Source organism: Odontesthes bonariensis, chromosome 23, assembly GCF_027942865.1.
Source record: "Odontesthes bonariensis isolate fOdoBon6 chromosome 23, fOdoBon6.hap1, whole genome shotgun sequence".
NCBI lineage: Eukaryota > Metazoa > Chordata > Actinopteri > Atheriniformes > Atherinopsidae > Odontesthes > Odontesthes bonariensis.
This window is the reverse complement of record NC_134528.1, coordinates 8,207,584-8,221,424: the sequence shown is the minus strand read 5'-3', so window position 1 is coordinate 8,221,424 and position 13,841 is coordinate 8,207,584. Positions and strand designations below refer to the sequence as shown.

Here is a 13,841-nt window from a genome sequence, read left to right as displayed (position 1 = left end):
ATTTTTTCAAACCACTGCTTTGCCTAATTATAACCTCAAAGTGCCAACAGCACAACTCTATACTCTTGTTTGATACCATGCTCTGATTGTCTTATGTGGTAAGAGTTTACCCTTTTTTAAGGCTTCATTTGGTAAATCCTTATGTCAGTGTAATTATAACTAATATTGCCCCCTTTAATTTAAGATTTAGATACTTCTTTTTCCTGTAAAAACTTGCAGTGCTCGGATTCTGTTCATTAAAATGCAGGATATAAGCGTACCTACCTATAAGGAGGCCTGTGTATCCCTTTGCTGGGTCATATGGACACCTGTCTCTGCCCTCCTCAAAACCAGAAGAGAAGCTGAACCTCTCTGCATCCTTATAGGAGATGAGAAAGAAATCTTAAATCATTTGCTTTCGATTTGATTTGAGTCACAATTATACTGAATTAAACCACACGAGCTCTTACTATATAAGCACAGAGGGGTCTGAAGGCATTTGTTCCACACACATACAGGTGAGTTTCATTGTAACGCTGCAGAAAGCGGATGTGGTTGTAACACTCTGTCTGCAGAAAACAGAGAAAAACAGGTTATTTTCAGGCTCTAAAACAAACGATGGTTGGAGAGAGCAAAGGCCACTTCATACAGGCGGCTATTTCATGCAAATAATTACTCAATGAGTGTAATTTATTTCAAATGTTCAGTTTGTAGTTTAGCGTCTCTGCGTTTAATGGAGAGTAAATAATAAGGCAACTGAAAGGATTGTTCTCTTTACTACTGTCATGTGCAATCTGCGCTTTACAAAGCGTTTCAATTGTTTAATTTTGTTCTCTTAAATAATAACTTATAGATAAATAAATGAAGACTTTTCTGGAGATAAAACAATAAGAGGAGAATCAGGCTGCAGCCTTGTACCTGATTGTTTCTGCCTTTGTTCAGACACTGCTTCTTCTGTTCAGGGGAAACATCCCAATCAATCTGCAAACAATGGGGGTTAATAGCATGACTCAGTTAGCTCAATAAATAAAGAGAGACAAATAGATAAATAGGCTCTATAAATAGACAGGGAAGGGAGAGATAAATAGAGGAAAACAGCCGAGTGTATGTCATAAACAGGAAAAGAGAAGGGCAGCACATTTAATTTTCTGGCTGCGTCACTAAATTCTGACTCTCTTTGGTAATCTTTGAATAAACGCCTGGTGCATTAAATCCGATATCCATAAAAACTGGAGGAACACAATGGAATTTTCCCAATCTGCTTAAGGCTATTATTAGTTTCTCCTCTTTCAACACTTCCCTCAAAACTTAAGAAATCCGTTTGCTGTTGCTTTCTAAATATTGGCAATTGCGGGGCGATCTATGGCTCAAACTGCTTGGCACTCACTGTGAGGTTTGCCGGTGTGGCGATGTTGGAGGTGTTGAGAGCATATAAAGCTCCTCTGCCTCCCACATACAGCAGCCCGGCCTCCTGGTCAAGCAGCAGGGTACTGTAGTTCTGGGAAGAGCCACGGAAACCAATGCTACCCAACATTCCTGTGAATATAAGACACAAGTCATGACAACAGAAGTTTCCTGCTTCTACAGTCCCAAAGCATATGAGAGAAGACTTATAGACTTATACCATTCACCAGTTGTTACAACTAACATATGAAAAGAATACTTCTGAACACATGCTTCAGGCAACAGGGTTGTTTTTCCACTGGTGTTTAAATTCTTGGTGCTTCCACAAGTGGACCATTCTTGCACCTGATGAGCACCTTGCATGGCAGCTCCATCACCACAGCTGTGAGTGTGTGCATGTGTGAGTGGGGGAATGAGAAACGCACTGCAAAGTGCTTTCTGGCAGGCAAAAAGGAATTAGCTGTACAGAACATTTGAACACATAACACCTTGAAACAAAGGATCGCACTGGGTGCCAAAGAACTGAAAGCTGAGGTTAAAGGCTCAGCGACATTGGACAAAAGACTGGAAATCATTGGTTGATATTTTTTTTCATTGTAGACAAACCAGAGCAAACCCAGAACGCATTATTAGCAGTGTAATAAGGTGATGCATCAGGTGTTATCTTGCCTTGGACGTTGACGGCTGCTTAAAACTAAGGCAGTTCCCCCTCCTTGTTGTGTACGTATCACAGGAACTGTGGCTGACTTTACTTATTACACTTAATCAACTGTATTATATTGGGTCTTTTTAGCTCCTGCTTCAGAGGGAGAACCAGCGTGAGAGGAACCATGTGTGACAAGGATCAGGGCCAAGACATAAGTGCAGTAATTAGTTTGACATAAAAAAAGCAACGCAGAAGCCCTACATTATAAAAAAACAAACAAAGTAGGAGTGAATACTTGTAAACGTGAGTGAAATATTGCCTGCGTTAATAACAGTTGTGAACATTGGCCTCTAAAAAACAACAGAAAAGAATGGACCAATGGTGGAGTTATAACATGATTTGCACTTGTTTACAAAGACAGTGGTTGTCATACCACTATTTCTATGGGTGGTGCAAATGCAATCAAAGGAAAGGAGAACAAAATTCCTATTTCAGAGACCTTCCCAGGCCCCATTACCCTCAGAGAGATCCGTTTGGTTCATCACAGACTGATTTCTTGACCATGACGATGACTTCATTGGACTTAAATGGCCTCAAAAATCATTGGCCTTAATCCAACTGAGTACACTTGGGGAGTGGTTAAATAGTAAAATTGCATTATGAAGGTGTTTCCTACAAATCTGCCGTAATTGTGAGATACTATCATGTCAATGGTGATCTATGTCTAGATCTCTGAGGAATGCTTCCAGCACTGAATTCATGTCAAGAAAAATTAGAGTATTCTTGAGGGCAAAACAAGGTCAAACAAGGAAGTGTAAAAGCTTACGAAATAATGGGAACAATTAATTTTTATCTGTATTAAGAACAGGAAGACAAAATATTTGGGCCTCAGTTTGATGGGTTTCGATTTCATGCTTATTTTGAAGTGCAATACTGATTTCAGTGACAGTTATCACAGTTATACATTTAACTGATACAACATTAGTGTCAGCCTGAATTTGTTTATAAAGCATATATACCCCAGCAGTTTTCCCCACCCCGTGGTGATGGGGGGCAGGGTGTCGCTGAAGCGACTGCTGAGAGAACCAATGGAGAGACACAATAAGGAGATGGGGGCACAGGGGAAGCAAAATTTGAGGGCATTCCGCAGGAATCGTGCCCCAGTACTGCCAAACCACATCAATAGAACTGCCACAGCCCCATGACTGCTGTGCTTGTGGATGTGTGTGAATGAGGGTGATGGGTGAAATTCATACAGTAAGTGGGGAAAATAAGGGTTACTTCACAGCTACTGATAAGTGTGTTTTAATAAAGCTAAATCTCTTTTTTTTGTTTGTTTTTGGCTTTCTTGAATTGATGAGATTATTAATCCATTGCAAAATAATTGGCCTGGTGCACTAAACTAAATATTTGAACGCTCCCCTAGTGTAGCACCTCAGGAATGGGGGCATGTTGTACTGCTGCTGTGAGACAGAGAAAAGGAGGACATTGTTTTTTTCCTCTGGGTACAGAAAATCTCCTTCAGTGCAGAAGTAGGTTTACAGAGCTTTGATTTGCACTCAGTTAGTGATTAATGTCTGACTAACTCATTCTGACATTCAGAAGAATAAAACCCCACATGCAGAAAGAACAGCCGTCACCAGAGAACAAGAGGTAAGTGGAGGTATCAATGGTGTCACACTGAGGAGCATGAGTCAGCAGAGTCCAGATGGGCATAATAATCTACACAACATTTGTCTGCTTCCTCCCCCAATGCGTTTTCTGTTGTGACCTGATAGAAGCATGTCCCAGTTCTTGGGAATTAGACAACCTATATAAGCCAATCGAGTGGTGTGAGGGCCTGAAGGAGGGTCCAATACAGCTGAGAGGGTCACAGAATGACAATGCAAGCTAAAGTATTGTTTTATATGCTACAGTCTATACATTTCAGATCCTGAATTGGATCAGGGCCAGCAGTGGAAGGCAGGTAGTACCACTTCAACAACAAATGGGAGTCACACGAACTGCTGATAGCCCATATCATTTTTATTATGGGTCATTGTGAATTCAGGGCAGGACCCAAATGCTAAAATACACATGGGAGGGAGGTGGGTGGAGAAAAAAAAAAAAAAAAGCTTTACGTAGAGCAAAATGTGAAACAAAAACAACAAAGCAAACACAGGTTTAAGAAAAGAACACAGCCAGGCTTTCCTTTTGTGAAGTGGCTCAACAACTAAAACTTAAACTAGAACCTGTTTTCAAACAGCGATCACGTCTTATCAGCACAAAAAAAGGTTTTCATTAAGCCACTGCTGTTCCCCTTTGGTAATACACACAGAATAAATATAGGTGTCTCAGTGCTGCTTCAGATTGTGCTTACTTGCAGCAACCCAGTAAATCACTTTGTTAAGAATGGTGTGTTCCATGATGTCAGATCTCCCTTACACCCAGAGACTCTTTAAGCTTTTTGGCTACCTTTTGTGACAGCTCAGAGCCTGTCCCCCCATTCCACCTCTGTACTTTGACAATGGACATCAATGTGCAATGAAGGCTCATCGGTCACTCCTGGAAACAGACTGTGTCAAAAAGGCTAGAGGGAACCAGTACTACGACCAACCAGTGCTCAGGCCCTGTGCACTCGCATAAAAAGGTGCAGTTTACACATCTTTCGATGCCTCCTCCGCACAAAATATACAGATTACCTGTGACTTCATTCATAAGAGCTGTGTGCTTGAGTGGAGATTTGGCACAGTTAACAGCCATAAAGGTTTTACAGCACTTTACCTGCCACTATTTGGTGCTTCTTGTTATAGTTTACAATGAACTTCAAAAGTGGGAACTATCAAAACAAAACTAAGAGTCTAATAAAGTATTGCATGTTACTGAGTGACACTAAGGGGTGCCAGCCAGTTCTGTCCAAACAGAGAAATCTATTGTAATGATGAGTGAAAAATCCACATATCACAATGCAGTTCCATCAGTGACCTGTCAAATATGTAAATTATCATCCCAACTCCAATTTGCCATGTTTATGCAAGACAAAAATCCTTAAACACACATAATATTAAAGGCTTTTACTCACATCTACAATCTCAACTATGGCATGACTCATGTTTTTCCTGCTTTAATTAACAATAGCTGTGATGATAATGGACGTGACAGCAACTCTCCCAGCATTTTTGATCTCGCATGATACAAAAGAATGAAAAGTGTTTCGGGTTTCCACAGCATCACATGGAAGGAGCTTTCATCCCCACATGACTGTCAGCTTGTCTAACTATCACATGGCCACGCTGGGTGATGATTGTAGCTTAACTCCACACTCCAGAAGCCCAAAGATTGAGTCAGACTGCAGTCTTTCTGGCCACTAACTCTACTTGCTGTCTGGCTTTTCTCACTAATGGCAGTCAGACACCCACAGGGTACCTCTCAGCGATCAATAATTCATTATTTATTTGTTATTGTCATACTGGGCTATGTCATTCCTGCATAATAGGGGAAAGAATGACACATTTAGCTCTGTCTGTTAATACCTCAACAATTACCTTGACGAGGAGAGTAATAACATACTGACCATGTGAGCTGTGAAAATAAGTCGCATTAAGCTGAAATGAACCTCAAAACTATCCCGATTGCACAGGTTTTAACTCACAGAACAATGTCATTGTCATATTATCAATTTTCTGAAGTTAATTCTTCTAAGAGCATTGCCAACTGCTTGCCACGATAGAAAGGCTTCTTTAAATTTCCATGGAGAGGACTGTGTGACGTCATTCATTATTTCTGTGAGTCAGCCTCAGATTTAAAGGAGCTATGAGAAGCTTCTCCAACACAGTCAAAGGTCAGGACACGCCAGCAGGGGATTCATCTGAAGTCTGGGTGGAGGGAGCTCTTACGAGAAGCGGGGCTGGCAAACACAACACACAAAAAGGTAGGTCCACTGAACAGGTATGTACACAATAGAACTCTACACTGTGCTTAAGACATATACTGTATATGAGGAGAGTGTACACATGTAATAATGCATAAACTAAACAACTGCATATTATCTGAGATTATGTTTGAAGTGAGTTATGTCACCCAAGGCGAAGTAAAGAGCCCGCTACATATGAATCACCCATGAGTGAGCAAAAGCCTTGGTTTCTATCTAATAAAAATAGTGGTTGCATGACATAACAAGCAAAGCACTGATGAGGACTGCAGTGGCACAGAGTGACCCTGGCCTCAAGGCAGCTGAAGAAGGGTGACCTTGATGTCAGATCTGGCATGACCGTTTGTGGTTTAGCGCCTCTCGATCTTGAACGGAAAGACGCACATGTATGAAGGAGAAAAACTAATTTTCTGTTTACTGGGTTGCATTTAGAGCTGTAAATGTGAGGATTTAGCAGGATAAGCTAAGGTCTTCTTTTGGCCCGAAAATACAAAACTTTTACAGAAAATTGAATGGAAAAGCACAAATACACAGTCATGTGAAGCTGCAGAACATGACACATGAACGCTTTCTGATCTGACAACACGAGACAAGACCAAACTTCCAGATTCTGAAAAATATTCATCTGATTTTACGTAAAATTATTTAGTGTTTGGAAACGTCACTTTTTGGGTCAAGGTTTTTACAAGCACTGCTTTTTATATTTGATGTTTTGCTTCCATGAAACTACTGATTAGTGTGGCTTTAAAGATAGATGCAGCCAAAATAAAAACAGAAAGTTGAAACTCTTCTTTTATCAGCATGAAATGGGTATAAATATATCAAATTAACAAGAGACCCACACAGACATTGACCTACTGTTCCCTAAAGCAAACTATTTGTGTCCACAGCACACACTCATACACACAAACACACTGTACCTTGCGCTTTGCTGCAGAATCGATGGGGAAAGTCAACAGAGTGCTGAGGTGTGCCAGAAGCCTTTTGGCCAACCGGCTGGTTTCTATTTACTGTTGTCATCAAGTATACATGTGCTCGTGCGTCTGTTAGCGCAGGCTGGTTTGTGTGAATGTGAGAGGTGCATTGTTCAGTGAAGGGAAGATGTAAAACAACTGCCCCTCTTAAGCATCTGCCATGTTCTTTTCACACATACTTCACACTTCTTTCAAACATCTCCTGACAAAGAGTGAAGAAAGTTCTGTCACTGACTCAGAACATCTGAGGAGTGTGTGCTGCGTGTTTGCCAAAATAACTGTGTATCCACGCTGAGCCGTCACAGGTGGCGCCGACAGAATGTGTACACTCACACTCAGACATATTTGTAATCCCCCATGTGGGGTCCTGGTTGATAGTAAATCCACTCCATGGTTTGTGCGTGTGCCACTGGCATCAGAGTGTGTGGCTTCCTGTGTGACTCACCGATCACTGGACTCACAATGGTGAGCATGTGACTTTCACACGCACATGCAAACACCCACGTGCTTCGAGAAAGATTTGGGGACAAACGCTGTAAGGAAAGCCTGACTTGATCACTGTGGACATTATCAGCACTGTCAGTTGGTGTCAAATCTGTCCATATTACGTAATGACCTCTTCGTTTCTTTACCGGGTTCAAGAGCAAGTAAACGTAACTGTGTGTTATGTAAGCAAATGCATGTAACTGTCCTTGTATAAGAAAACAGGCAGAGACGAAAAACGTGATTTGCGGCGGTGCGTCATCTGCTGACTCCATTATTTTCAGTCACCACAGTCAAATGCAGACACCGAGCTCAAATTAAATTCTGTTTTATCAGTTTGTTCATGTGTTAGCCTAATTTCACTAAAATCAGTCAGCAAGTCCAGTTACTGTGGTTACCTGCAGTGCAAAGCAGTAGAGTGCACATGAAGCAGAGTAAAATAAGCCAGACAATCTAACTAAAGCGGGATTTTGTTTTACTTTCTTCATTCAAGCCACACATTTGTTACAAAGAGTGGGAGTTGCGTTTTTTAATAGCCAATCCGTCCACGTCATCTTCAGTGAGTACAGGAGGTGGACTGACCTTTTTAAAAGTTGCTTGTCTCTCTTGCTTGTTACCGTTTTCCTATCTCTATTTCTCATTAAGGTAGCTGTTCGTGTTGGAAGATTATGCTCTACGCCTTCTCAAATGCAACACAAATCAGATACGTCAATGGCAGTTAAAACTCCATATTTCCTGTTACATCACAAAAGTACCATAAAAGATGGACACGGCAAGAGGGGACGTACAAGGAATGGATCTGAAGACAAAAAGCCGGAAAAGATGGAATGGAAGAAAACTATATAGAATAGCCAAGTAACAATGTTTTTCAGGCATCTACAATCAACAGATTAATTGGTGGCAGGTGAGGGTGGCAGGATTAGGCATACAAGGAGCATCCACCAAGGGTTCAGTCTTTCCATGTAATGATGGGTTGTGGCTCATCCCTTTGTGCAGAATTCTACCAGAGAATCACTGATCAGCTTAACGCATCATTGAAAAGAACTTTGATCTTTCAACATCTACAGTTTATAATACAGTGAAATGATTCAAAGAGTCTGAGGAGATCTCAGTGCATAAAGGCCAAGGCCGGGAACCACCTCCAAAACTGACAAAGATCTTTGACGTGAGTCAGAAATGAAAAACACCATCCAGGCTGTTATCAGCGAGAGGTGCAAACGTTAGCATCTGTGATAGTATGGTGATGCATCGGTGTCCATGGCATGAGTGACTTGCATATATGTGAAGGTACCATTGATGTAAAGGCAAATATTTGAGTTTTGGATGGACATATGCTGCCATCAGTGTGATGTCTTATTTCATGAGTAGTTTGTGCTTGGCTTGCCTGACTGCAGTCCAGATCTGTCTGTTATTGAAAAGGATCATGAAGAGGAGAATCAGACAACAACACCAACAGACTGTTGAGTAGCGGAAATCTTGTATTCCTCAGGAGTGGACACGGATTTCTCTGAAAAACCTCGACATTCGGTATCCTCAGATTCCAAAAGATTAAAATCAAAAGAAAGGCTTGTGGAACACAATGGTAAACACATTTGTACTGCAGTGTTGCTGACATTATATTCTAGATGTGTTTCTTGTCCTCAAAAATGGGAAATGAGCAGAAATTCAGAAGAAATGAAAGGGAGAAAAAGCAGCTTCCTTTTAAACAACAGCAAACAACAGTCCACATTTCTCACTGTCAGCAGATTTCTTTAGGATAACATGTTAATTAGAAAGTAGATCAAAAAGAACCATACACAGATTTGTGATTCATTCAGAATTTTTTAACACCAGATGAAGGGTGTGAACTGTGAAGTAAAGAGAAAATTTCTTTGTATTGCTGTCCCACTACTTTCTGCCACAGTTGGTATATTCTTTCCATTCAGGTCAAATTACCCTCTAGTCTATTGAGCTCCAGCACAAATTAAAAATAATTAACCACCATTGTTAATAAATAATAAAAGTGTTTATTGTTAGAATTATTGGCTCCATGAATTATGAAATTTGTGTGAATGAACGCTTTAGAGATGAATATTTCTATGAGTCCAAATGTCGGCCACTTTGTGAATATCAGTTCATTGTTTATCACGCTGTTGATGATGACACAAACACACAAGGTTTTTTAGAGCTTGTGTCAAAGCCAAGACTTTCACAGTACTTTGTTCAGCCAGGGGACTGCAGAGGTAGATGAAAGGCAGTCAAGACTTTCATCTCAGAAAAGAAAGCCAAACACAACTCCTTTATACAATATGCAGATAGGCCTGGTGTGTTTTCACGTTTTGCTAGATGTTCTCAGTGAATCATCAATAAGATCCTTCCAAACTCATACATTCACACAATCAGAGGGGAATGAAATCAAAGCATCACTGAAGTCTCTGTGGATCTCAGAGTTCAAAGTATGCGTTTCCACACGGAAAAAAACGAAATGGTGACAACATTAGGTGTTAAACTGATATTACACTGTCACATGGGCATGGCCTTCAGTAGCTGGTTTAAACTTTAGCACCCTAGACCGAGTTCATGTGCTATCTGTGTTATATGCATTCAATACACTGTAAATGCAGCTTTTTAGGTCAAAAGACTTTTGTTACCGCAATATATTGGAAAACAAAAACTGCACCGAATCATCCCATTACTGCCACCACAATAGTAACAGGGCTAACCACACGGAAACTTACAACCAAGACCGCTTTTTCCATCTAGTTTGTCATACATAGCAACAGCAGACAGCTTACAATGTATAAATATTTCACGACTGCATTACTTCAGGTCTGGTGGCAAAAGCAGGGGAAGCCAAAGCAAGCATCCCATAGAAAAAGGAGTTCAGCCAAGGGTTAAACTGAACTCCAGTAGAAGAACGAAACATGTAAATAAAATGTATGTGTATTTGTGATATTTGCTGAGAAGCGCTGTAACTGGAATCCTGAAAAGCTGGCTTACATACTCTTCCATTCCCTTTTGCATTAAAAATTGTGACATTTCACTCTATATGACATTTCACTGATAAAGGAGTAACATATTGATTACAAAGACAAACTGTTGTGGTGAAGACGTTGACATACATTCAGGTATCTAGGATTCCATCAACTTGCAATAGATAACAGCCAGCACATGCATTTAACTGAGCCTTGTCTTATCGGAAGATAAGTCCACTTAGAGAAATATCAGGCTCTTTAGCTGCTAAATGCTCAAATATGTCCACTGGGTCATTTTTTAAAAACAGTCCCGTTTAGCAGCACAACAGTAACATATAGTGAGTACTTTTCCATCTTTAGTTGATCCAGAAATGGGCAAGTGGTATTTGTTCCTTGTCACATATATTCTGCTGCTTGACATCAGGGAGTATCTGAAAATTAGTGCCCTAAATCGAATGAATCTTATTAACCTATCCAATGAAGGCAAATAGTACTAGCCAGTGCGAAGCAGAGGCAAGTAGGTCATGCCTTAACCTTCCTAAAAAAAAAAAAAATTGATCTGCAGCACACGATGTGAATATGATGCACATAATAAAGTAGATTTAGGTTAATACAATCAAAGATAACTGGAAAATAATTAGGTCGTGTAACATTGTTGTTTTTATCAGTGTGTTCTTACCTCCACTCCACCCATCTCCACTCACCTTCACTTTTCTCCTTCTCCTTCACTTATCACTTTTGTCCAAAGCAACTTACACTTATATCCCAAGTAGGAGGCAGTGCCTTCCATGCAGAGAGGTCAGGATTTGAACGCAGCTCACACACATGAAAGGAAGCAATCTTACCACTACACTATCACTATCACAGAAAATGCTATGTTGGCAAAGAAATGCCCAGTTACAAATGTGGATGAACAGATACAGGGAATTTCAGGGCAACACAGTTGCTGCAGCCAGTGTGAATGCATAAGCTAACAGGCATATCAATATTACTTCCATATTACTCTCCCATCATTGAGGAAACAGATCATACTGACAGCAATAAATTCATGTGCTGATTAGGTGTGTTCTTTGGATTCCAAAGGTACATATCTCTGGTACAAATGCACATTAGGCATAACCAAGGGGGTTTACCCACCAGGACAGGTTAGGTGTGCATAAGTTTGTATAGATGAGAAGTAAACCACCACTGTAGCCTTAAACAGCCATGGTTAAACCTAGAGATGCTCCAAAATAACCCCCTCAATATTTCAGGGGCCTGTACACATTTTTTCATTTTCTTTGGTTTGTTTGTTTGTGTTTTTACTGAAGACAGATCCCTGCTGCAGCTCAAAATAAGGTTGAAGAGAGAAATGGAATTGTACCAAAACAATGGATTTAATTACATAAAAAATGCCTCAAAGGGCTAAACGGAACTGATGAGTTGCAGGTGAGTTTTCCACAAAAATGATCTCTTTATGATTAGATTCAAAAGAAACGTGCAGTTTCTACATTTCAAACACTGCTTTTTTTTCATAGAAAGTCAATTCCACAAAATTTTCATTTCATAGTGCATTAAGTCTTGGTGCTTAAGTCTTATGTGACTTTATTATATGTCTGAGCTTCCACTGACACAGCATGTTCCTGTCCTCCCACATATACAGGCCATCGGTAAAGCACAAGGTAAATTAACTAGAGCCCCCTCATCCCAGCTCAGAAACACAAGTCCTCCTACAGAGTCTGCCATCAATGTAGACACCCACATTTCATCATTATGAGAGGAAACCTGCCTCTCAGTATCTTCCCTTCTGCCGTGTATTTCTTAAGAGGGAGGATGCACATGTGAGCAGAATTTTCTAAATACATGCCCAAACAGCGTCACACATATACTGCACAGTCAGATGGCATTCTCTGAGACTGATGGAGTCCATGCTGACACACGTGCACATCCTGCACTCTCACATGTCTCCCCTAATGATCAAAAAGTAGGTCAAGGACAACTTTCTACAAGGGTGCCCCTACAGGGGTCTACAAGGGTGAAGTAAAGTGAGAGAAGTGCAACTGAACAGCCAGAAACATGATAGTTGGGATGATGCCATCGCATTGCACCGGATTGCTCGGTAAACAATAGAGCAAGCCGTGTTCCCTCCATCTATCCTCTAATAATACTCATCCCCAGAGGACTGAAGAGAAGGAGAGTGGAGTTGGGTGGAGTGGAGGTAAGAGCTGTTCAGTTTGCCTGCACCGAAGTTCTCATGTCGCTGCAGCTGCATCAGTAGCCTCTGCCGCAGTGATGGGACGTGGGGAGAGAGGAGCAGGAAGGTGAAGTGATAGGAAGTGAGTGGAGTAAGGGAGAGGTGCTGATGATGTCTGTAAATACCCACACTTTACTAAAATACCCTTAATCAGCAGTTTTTTATGCACTAACTCTAATCAGGTCTGCAGAGCTCAGGTCCTCTTTTTATGGAGGCCTCTTGTCTATTGTTTCATTATAAGTGTTTGCTGAGCCGTGTGATCTAGGACAGGGCATGAGAGAGGCGATTAATAACTCTGAGCATGAAGGAGCTCTTCAGGGCCAACTTCAAAAACTGTGCCACTTATTTAACAGGGAGGGGAGGAGGCAGTAGCCGTAGCAGCAACAAATAAGGACGGTGAGGTCCATGTGTTTGAATGGAAGGTTCTAAACCTGGGTTTTATTCTGGAAAATCTTACTCTCTGGATCACCCTAGACTAAAAACCACAACCTCCCCATTTTTATGTTTACTTCAACACACACTGCTACTTTTTTCTGTGTCTTCTTTCTATTTGGATGATTATCATATTCCTATGCTTTGCTAGAAGCCCATTGGTGTCTTGTTGTGGGTTTGTCTGAAAAGAAGAAAGCCAGAACTGCCACATTTGTGTTTGAGGCAGCATTTTCTGTGGGACATAAACTCACTGAGCCACTTAAAGGGACACTATGTAATAAATTAAGTCATTTATTAGCTCAAATCAACATATTCATTCATAAGTTAGTTCTCATTGGTGTAAAATGATCTCTGTCAAAAATCTCACTTATCCTCCTGAGTGAAGAACAACTTGTCTGTATCTACATAGAGCAGGTAAGCTCTATGGAGGCTGCCATGTCCTTCCGGTCTATGAAAAATGACGAAGTGCCGAGAGGGACATAAAGCACTTCGAATCGCGATTTCCCCACCAGGCCTACAAGCAGAAATGACGTCATTGTGACGTCATTTCCGCCAAATGGCTAATTACAGCCGCTAATGCTAAATAGATTTTATTCCTTGGCACATATGTCTTTGTGTTCATTAGCTTTCTTTTTGTAAGTGCATCATCTTCTTCTTTTTATTATTATTCCTATGCTCCCCCTGGATATCTTCTTTTTGGCGTTATGCTCACATTTGTAAACTGTTATTTACTGATGATTTGATTTACTAATAAAGTTTAAAAAAAAAAAAAAAAATGCTAAATAGATTTTATTTCGTAAATGATCCCACTAATAATGCATTGATT

At 40.6% G+C, this 13,841-nt stretch overlaps 1 protein-coding gene across 2 annotated transcripts in view; it reads right to left on the bottom strand.

Annotated features, from left to right (window-relative positions):
• sema4gb (sema domain, immunoglobulin domain (Ig), transmembrane domain (TM) and short cytoplasmic domain, (semaphorin) 4Gb) overlaps positions 1 to 13,841 on the bottom strand; it is a 44,599-nt gene that overhangs the window by 21,062 nt on the left and 9,696 nt on the right. For both annotated transcript variants that reach the window (XM_075457644.1, XM_075457645.1), the window contains exons 3-6: positions 1,367 to 1,515; positions 898 to 960; positions 450 to 548; positions 265 to 358 (exon numbers count right to left, since the gene is read on the bottom strand). In XM_075457644.1, coding sequence (XP_075313759.1) covers positions 265 to 358; positions 450 to 548; positions 898 to 960; positions 1,367 to 1,515 — 405 coding nt within the window. The remainder of the gene's footprint in view (positions 1 to 264; positions 359 to 449; positions 549 to 897; positions 961 to 1,366; positions 1,516 to 13,841) is intronic.